At 37.7% G+C, this 8,878-nt stretch overlaps 1 protein-coding gene across 1 annotated transcript; it reads right to left on the bottom strand.

Moving 5' to 3' along the window:
* Positions 1–7,214: 7,214 nt before the first annotated feature.
* On the bottom strand, positions 7,215–7,607 carry LOC142985816 (uncharacterized). Its single transcript, XM_076134059.1, has one exon. It carries the CDS (start codon positions 7,605–7,607, stop codon positions 7,215–7,217), a length of 393 nt encoding a protein of 130 aa, XP_075990174.1.
* Positions 7,608–8,878: the final 1,271 nt, after the last annotated feature.

Raw genomic sequence — 8,878 nt, 5'->3', positions numbered from 1 at the left:
TTTGTTTTGACGAATTTTCTTCTTGATCAATTGCTTGCTGTTCGTCGGGGTCACCAATTTGCCGATGGTCCGGCAAGGAGATGTAGTGAAACACTTGATGGTTTTTAAGTAATTTATTTTACATATACTGAGTGCTTATATACTAATAAAGGACGTGCGTTTTTGCTATCTAACTTAATCTCTACTTTATCTTATGGTGTGCCTTATCTGGTTACGTTGATTATATGTACGATGATGTCGCATATGAATGTTGTGATTTCTCTACTATTTTCAGCCAATTAACTTGATGAAATGCATTTTTAATATCTAATTTTGAGAAAAACTTTGCTTTACTAAATCTGGGAATGAGTTGATCCATAGTAGGCAGTGGGTGGTTCTCTCTAATAATAGCTTTGTTGGCAATCCGCATGTCTAAACAAATACGAATATCACCATCAGGCTTTAGGACTGGTACCATCGGAGAAACCCAGGTGGAAGGCTTATTTACGGGTTCAATTATATCCATTTGTACCAATTCGTCAATTTTCTTGTTTATTTTTGTTTCCAAAGGAATCGGGACACGTCGGTAAGGTTGACAGACTGGACGGACTGTTTTATCAAATGTGATCTCTAATTGAACGTCTTTGAATTTGGGAAATGGTTTTTGTTCTATAGAATTCACATCAATATCTAATTTTAGCACTTTAAGGGCAATCGCAGTTTCTTTCCCTAAAAGGTTCCTTGAACCATTTTTAATTACATAAGATTTTGTAATTATTGAGTTAGAACCAGCTTCTATTAAAGCATCAAATGAGCCTAATACTTTTAATGGCTCTTTGGCACCATATGCCAGGAACGTTTTATTTGATGACTTTTGCTGTTTTGAAACTTTAACATTACAGTGTTTCATATGCTCCCAAGTTTTATCATTTATAATGTTTGATTTACTACCAGAATCAATGAGTACTTCAATTTTAACTCCACCTACCTGACAGTCTATTTGTGCATCGTCGTCGATGTGGAAAATATAGTCTACAGGTGAAGATTCCTTACTGTGGGTAGTATCTGTTTTAAGTTTCTTATTTTTGTTGTTGTCACATGGTAAGGGGTTAGTACTTTTTCTCTTATAGGCCCTGGTTCTGCAATGTTTCTAGAAATGCCCTTTGAAACCACACTTTATGCAGCTGGCGTTAACTGCAGGGCAGGTATTACAATCACTTTTGTGAGTTTTACTACCACATCGGGTGCAGAAATTAACCTCCTTTCTGACAAATCGTTTGGTTGGTTTAGTGTCGATTTCGTTAATGCTAGTTGATGCACTATGTTTATCTGTCTATCGTGGAACTCGCTTAATTGACGTTCTACAGTTTCTAAAGTATTCGCTTCGGCTATTATTTTTTCTACGGTTAGGTTTCTTAGTTTAGTGAAACTACACTTTTCAGTCACCTGATCAATAAGATTTTCATCTTCGTTAGCAAAATTGCACTTTGAACTCTGTCGTCTTAGCCGAATTAAGAATTTTTCAAATTTTTCCTAGGGTTCTTGTTTCATCAACCGAAATACGTGTCTTTCAAATAAATAACTTTGCTTCGGAGAAAAGTAATCATCTAGTTTTTTGACCGCAGTGTCATAAACATCAGTCGCGTCTGGATCAGTTACGTGAGCGCCGGGTATATTAAAATATGTGTCTTGTAATACGTTGCCTCCAGAATGTAGTAATATTGCGCGTTTTGTACTTTGGTCTTTGGTATTGGTGGCCACAAAATATATCTCTAAGGCTCGTTTCCATCTATCCCAACGGGAGCCTAAAGAAGTTGGATCGCCTTCACAATCGAATGGTTCTATTGTCGGTATTTGTGTTTGGGACATGTTGGACGATCTGCAATAGGGGGAAACTATGTGTAATCGACGACTACGATATTATTTTCATTAAATACTAAACAGACACTGGCACTGAACGGTAAACTAAAGTTCAAATATGTGAAAAATAGTCTCAGAAAAACGCATATTAACACTATATATAGTTTTACTATGATACTTCAATGTAATTTAATTCACTTCCATTTATTATAATTATATTTATTTGTAATAGTCGGTTATGTAAAATAAATCTATACTAATATTATAAAGCTGAAGAGTTTGTTTGTTTGTTTGTTTGTTTGTTTGAACGCGCTAATCTCAGGAACTACTGGTCCGATTTGAAAAATTCTTTCAGTGTTAGATAGTCCATTTATCGAGGAAGGTTATAGGCTATATATCATCGCGCTACTACCAATAGAAGCAGAGTACCAGTGAAAAATGTTACAAAAACGGGGAAATTTTTTAACGCTTATGAAACGCAAGCGAAGTTGCGCGGGTCAGCTAGTCATTAATATACTTAGAACACTATTTAGCATGTGTAACCGTTGACCCTATTTACAAACAGAAGTGATGAGTTTGATCAGTGTCCAGCGCAATATAATGACTGTAAAATAATTTTATATTGAGGGTAGGTAGGTATTTAATAATTATTTGCATTATATCTATAACTTAGCAGCAACCTGACTAGGTATTTTGCACAACCACACAAAATCTGTAAATAATGATGATTTATGTATACCTACATCTACTACATAAATAATCAGCCCTGAAGTCGGTTATATAAAACAAGATAAAATGTAGTGACAATAAAAGGCTTCCGTTTTTTTTTACGATAGACAGTGCTAAATGTATTTGCATTACTTAAATGCAGGTATTTGTATTTAGTGCAACAGCTTTGTGACACTTGTTTAATTATAACATTTTAGTTAGGTACATATAACTCCTGAGGATATCGGAGTGGCACTTTTTAATGTATGAATTATTAAAGGATGTTCTTTGGAACTGTAGCTTGAGCGAACATTGTTATTCAATACATGACACATTTCATTGCGAACAGATTCGGTTAACAATTCGCAATAATCACTTTAGCAAAATAAAATTGAATTTTATCTGCCTATGTTAGGTGTTGTTATCGTTAAATTTATAAATGTGATTTACACCAAAATATGTAGGTAAAACAAAGTTAAATACCTCATGTATTCCAATAATGATATAGGATATGACCAGTGGCTTGCTATATGTGTTGTAATATTGCTATGCGTATTACAAAACACTTCGATGTTTGTTTAAATTTGACACAATACTCACACACCTTCTTTTTTTTTTTTTTGTTAACCGAATTCTGTAAGCTTGTACATAACGTTTATAAATATCTTTTACTCACAGCACTTTTACTCGTCGCCAATGTGATGTCCTCCAATTGTGTCTAAGGCTCAGGCGGAGTTTGAATAAAACAACAAATAATATTCTGTAAGTAGGTACACAGCTCAACGGTACGTTCGCTCGCCACGACTGACAGATGTGAAGTGAGCTAGCGAGTCTAGCGACGTCACCGTTGATCTAGGCACTACATTTATTTATACACTAGCTGACCCGCGCAACTTCGCTTGCGTCACATCTATACTAATACTAATATTATAAAGCGGAAGAGTTTGTTTGTTTGTTTGTTTGAACGCGCTAATCTCAGGAACTACTGATCCGATTTGAAAAATTCTTTCAGTTTTAGATAGCCCATTTATCGAGGAAGGTTATAGGCTATATATCTATACTAATATTATAAAGCGGAAGAGTTTGTTTGTTTGAATGATGTTTTCCTTCTAATTGCCGTGGGTATTTATACAGGTGATTGGCTTGACTCAGCTATTTTTAAATCGTACCACTGGCTTGACGGCTCGTCCTGTTCTCGTGATGTACGTGCTTGAATTGCTTTGTGTGTTCTCTGAGATTGGCACGTACATAGTTTCACTATTCATCGTAAATGCAGGTTTTAATCGGTCTATGGATATTGTATTGTCTTTATTTCCTCTTTTAATGATAAATGCTTTGTCTGTTCTGCTAATCACTGGGAATGGCCCTTCATAGGGCGGAGTCAGACTTTTTCTTAACCTATCGCATCGCACAAATACGTGCGAGCATTTGTTCAATTCAGGGTGAATAAAAATGGTTGCACTATGTTTTTTGCGTTTTGGAATTGACGTCATGTGTGTAATGTCCCGTTGGATACTTTTGATGAATTCTTCGTACGTTGAATTTTGGTGTGATGGTTCAAAAAATTCTCCAGGGAGAGTGATGGGTGTTCCGTAAATCATTTCCGCCGCACTGTATCCTGTGTCTTCTCGTACACAGCTGCGCAAACCGAGTAAGACGGATGGAATTTCATTCCCCCAGTTAGCGTTGGATTCCCTGGTTGTGAGTGCTGCTTTTAAAGTTCTATGGAACCTTTCTATCATTCCATTAGATTGTGGGTGATAAGGCGTTGTTCTAATTCTATGTACTCCCAAAAATTGTGAAAGTGATTCGAATATTCTTGATTCGAATTGTCGTCCTTGGTCTGTAGTGATACGTACGGGACATCCGAATCTTGAAATCCATCCCTCATATAGTGTGCGAGCCACCGTTTCGGCTGTAATGTCTTCCACGGGAAATACTTCCGGCCATGAGGTACAGCGATCTATAATTGTGATTAGATATCGTTTTCCTTGAGAAACAGGTAACGGTCCGACGATATCTATGTGTAAATGTTCGAAACGCTGCGATGGCATGAAATTTCCGACCGGTGATATTGTGTGGCGTTGCACTTTTGACTTTTGACAAGCTATGCATGACCTACACCAGTTGTTAATGTCTTTGTTCATAGATGGCCATAAATATCTTTGCGTTATCATCTTTCTTGTAGTTTTTTTCCCAGGATGGCTTAGTCCGTGGATGACGTCAAAAACTTGTCTTCGGAATTTTTCCGGTAAATAAGGGCGATTTTTTCCAGTAGATACGTCGCAACTGATGTTTTTTGTAGAACCCGGAAGTTTGATGTTTCTGAATAACAATTTCTTATTGTCACGAAGTCTTATTAATTCTTGGTCGCTGAGTTGACATTTTGCTAATTCAGCGTAATTGATTGGTGATGGCATATCTATTTGTTCTATACGTGATAGTGCGTCTGCGACAATATTGTCACGTCCGCTTATGTGTTGAATATTGGTAGAATATTGTGAAATAAAATCTAATTGACGTATTCTTCGTGGTGTATCGTTGGGTGACGATTTTTGAGAAAATACGTAAGTCAAAGGTCGATGATCCGTAAAAATCGTGAATTCTCTTCCTTCGATTAATCTTTGAAAATGTTTGACTGCCATATATATCCCGAGTAATTCTCTATCGAATGTTGAGTATTTCTGTTGTGTATCACTTAGTTTTCTTGAAAAAAATCCTAATGGTTCCCAAATGCGTCCATTTTTTTGTTGTAGAACTGCGCCAACACAGGTAGAGCTGGCGTCCGTCATGAGTGCCAGTGTGGCCGTGCGTGAAGGGTGCACTGTCAATGCTGCGTTCATAATGTTTTCCTTGCATTTTTCAAAAGCTTTTTCGGCGTCTGTTGTCCAAGGAATAGGAGAGTTATCGTTCTTTTTTGAGATATGCAGGTAGTCGTTTAGGATGTTTTGATATTGAGCGGCGTGTGGAAGGTTGTTTCTGTAGAAATTAATCATGCCTAAAAATCTTCTTAATTCTTTGATTGTCTTCGGTTTAGGGAATTCCACTATTGCCTTGTATTTCTCTTCTGTTGGACGTATTCCTTGGCTAGTTATGTGATAGCCTAAAAAGTCCATTTCGTTTTTGAGAAAATCACATTTTTCGAGATTAATAGTAATACCGTTTTCCTGTAAACGCCTGAAAAATGTATCCAGTTGCTGAATATGTGTCATTTCATTTTCCGAGGCGATTAAACAATCGTCGATAAAAACGAATACAAAATCCAAATCTCTAAATAGCGAATCCATGAATCGTTGGAAAGTTTGAGCTGCATTGCGTAAACCAAAGGGCATTCTAGGGAATTCAAAAAGTCCAAAAGGAGTGATTATAGCGGTTTTCTCCACGTCTTCTACGGGAATACAATGGTAAGCCTTCCGGATATCGATTTTGCTGAATATTTTCTTATTTTCTAATATGTAAGTGAAATCTGTTAATCGTGGAAGCGGGTATTTATCCGGTACTGTCGTGCTATTGAGCCTTCGATAATCTCCACATGGTCTCCATTCACCATTCTTTTTCTTCACCATGTGCAAAGGACTTGCCCATGGGCTGTCCGAGGGGCGACAAATTCCCAGCTCCATCATATTTTGAAATTCCTTTTTTGCTATGTGGTATTTATCCGGGGGTAGTGGTCTTGCGCGTGCTGATACTGGCGGTCCTTTTATTACAATGTGATGCTTAATCTTGTGTTTTGGAGTAGAGCTGGGTGAGGACGGTTTCGTAATATCTTCGTATTTTTTTAATATTTGGGTGATGCGTGTGTCGATTCCAACGTCAATAGTGCGTATTGTTTGCTGCGTCGATGTGATTAGGGTTGCCGGTGTTGTCAGCTCAGTTACCCTATCTATTAGTTTCCGACCAGCTATGTCGACTAATAATTTAAAATGCCCTAAAAAGGCTGCTCCGATAATTGATTGTGTTATGTCGGCAATAACGAAGTTCCATTTAAAACTTCTTCGTATACGGCGATAAAACACTTACATTGAACTTGGGACAAGTTCAATGTAAGTGTTTTTTCGCCGTATGTCTTGATTTTTGTTCCGTTTGCGGCATAGAGTGTATAACGTTCGTTTTGTGCGATTATGCGACTCTGTGGCTTGCTTATAACTGATATGTTTGCTCCCGTGTCAATCAAATATCTAATACCACTTTTTCGGTCGGTAATAGAGAGGCGGTTGGACGGGTGGATAGCACAGAGTTCCGCCGTAGTCTGTGCTTGGATTAGTTTCCCTGATTTCCTGAGTTTGTTTCCTGTTTCCAATCACAAGGTTTTACGCATTTCTTCGCGTATTTTCTGAATTTATCGTGATAAAAACAAAGGTGTCTTCTTTCCCGGCTGTTTGCTCTTGATCTTGACCTTAATGGATAATGCTGACGATTGTAATAATCTTGACCGCTGCGTCGATAGTCTTTGTGACCTTGCTGAATTGCATTTAGTTCCACTCGCATATTTGCTAACTGCGCTAATATGCACGTCATTGTGTCGTCATTTGTTTTGTTTTGATTCACAGCTGACACTTCTGTAAGTTTTGAGTTTGCTAATATTTTGTCGGCGATTTCGCTCATTTTGTTGACGTCCATATTTTCTGTGACAGCCAGGACCGTGGTTACGGATGGAGGTAAAAGCATCAACCATAGGAGTTTGATGGTGTCGTCGCCGGTTTTTGATCGCCGAGCTCCATTTCTGATAGTAATTTCTGGAGTTGACGGTCGTCTGATTCTTCGTAGCAACCGATTAGACGTTCCTTGATGGCCTTGTATTTTTCGGTTGCCGGTGGGCTGGTGATGATATCGCTAACCTGTATTATTTCTTCTTTTGAAAGCTTGGCTGTCACAGTGTAGTATTTGTAGTCATCTTGTTTTTGCGGTGCTACTATTGCTTCAAACTGCGTAAACCATAGTCTGGGCTGGTCCCTCCAAAACTCCGGAATGCGGGATAAAACGGAGGTACCGGCTGCTATTTCTAAGGTTTCTTGTGCGTTGTTGCTTGATTTGCAGGGTGATTGTGCTGAGGGGTACATTTTGTTTTGACGAATTTTCTTCTTGATCAATTGCTTGCTGTTCGTCGGGGTCACCAATTTGCCGATGGTCCGGCAAGGAGATGTAGTGAAACACTTGATGGTTTTTAAGTAATTTATTTTACATATACTGAGTGCTTATATACTAATAAAGGACGTGCGTTTTTGCTATCTAACTTAATCTCTACTTTATCTTATGGTGTGCCTTATCTGGTTACGTTGATTATATGTACGATGATGTCGCATATGAATGTTGTGATTTCTCTACTATTTTCAGCCAATTAACTTGATGAAATGCATTTTTAATATCTAATTTTGAGAAAAACTTTGCTTTACTAAATCTGGGAATGAGTTGATCCATAGTAGGCAGTGGGTGGTTCTCTCTAATAATAGCTTTGTTGGCAATCCGCATGTCTAAACAAATACGAATATCACCATCAGGCTTTAGGACTGGTACCATCGGAGAAACCCAGGTGGAAGGCTTATTTACGGGTTCAATTATATCCATTTGTACCAATTCGTCAATTTTCTTGTTTATTTTTGTTTCCAAAGGAATCGGGACACGTCGGTAAGGTTGACAGACTGGACGGACTGTTTTATCAAATGTGATCTCTAATTGAACGTCTTTGAATTTGGGAAATGGTTTTTGTTCTATAGAATTCACATCAATATCTAATTTTAGCACTTTAAGGGCAATCGCAGTTTCTTTCCCTAAAAGGTTCCTTGAACCATTTTTAATTACATAAGATTTTGTAATTATTGAGTTAGAACCAGCTTCTATTAAAGCATCAAATGAGCCTAATACTTTTAATGGCTCTTTGGCACCATATGCCAGGAACGTTTTATTTGATGACTTTTGCTGTTTTGAAACTTTAACATTACAGTGTTTCATATGCTCCCAAGTTTTATCATTTATAATGTTTGATTTACTACCAGAATCAATGAGTACTTCAATTTTAACTCCACCTACCTGACAGTCTATTTGTGCATCGTCGTCGATGTGGAAAATATAGTCTACAGGTGAAGATTCCTTACTGTGGGTAGTATCTGTTTTAAGTTTCTTATTTTTGTTGTTGTCACATGGTAAGGGGTTAGTACTTTTTCTCTTATAGGCCCTGGTTCTGCAATGTTTCTAGAAATGCCCTTTGAAACCACACTTTATGCAGCTGGCGTTAACTGCAGGGCAGGTATTACAATCACTTTTGTGAGTTTTACTACCACATCGGGTGCAGAAATTAACCTCCTTTCTGACAAATCGTTTGGTTGGTTTAGTG

Source organism: Anticarsia gemmatalis, chromosome W (genome assembly GCF_050436995.1).
Source record: "Anticarsia gemmatalis isolate Benzon Research Colony breed Stoneville strain chromosome W, ilAntGemm2 primary, whole genome shotgun sequence".
In the NCBI taxonomy this organism is placed as follows: Eukaryota; Metazoa; Arthropoda; class Insecta; order Lepidoptera; family Erebidae; genus Anticarsia; species Anticarsia gemmatalis.
This window is presented reverse-complemented; position numbering and strand designations above follow the sequence as displayed.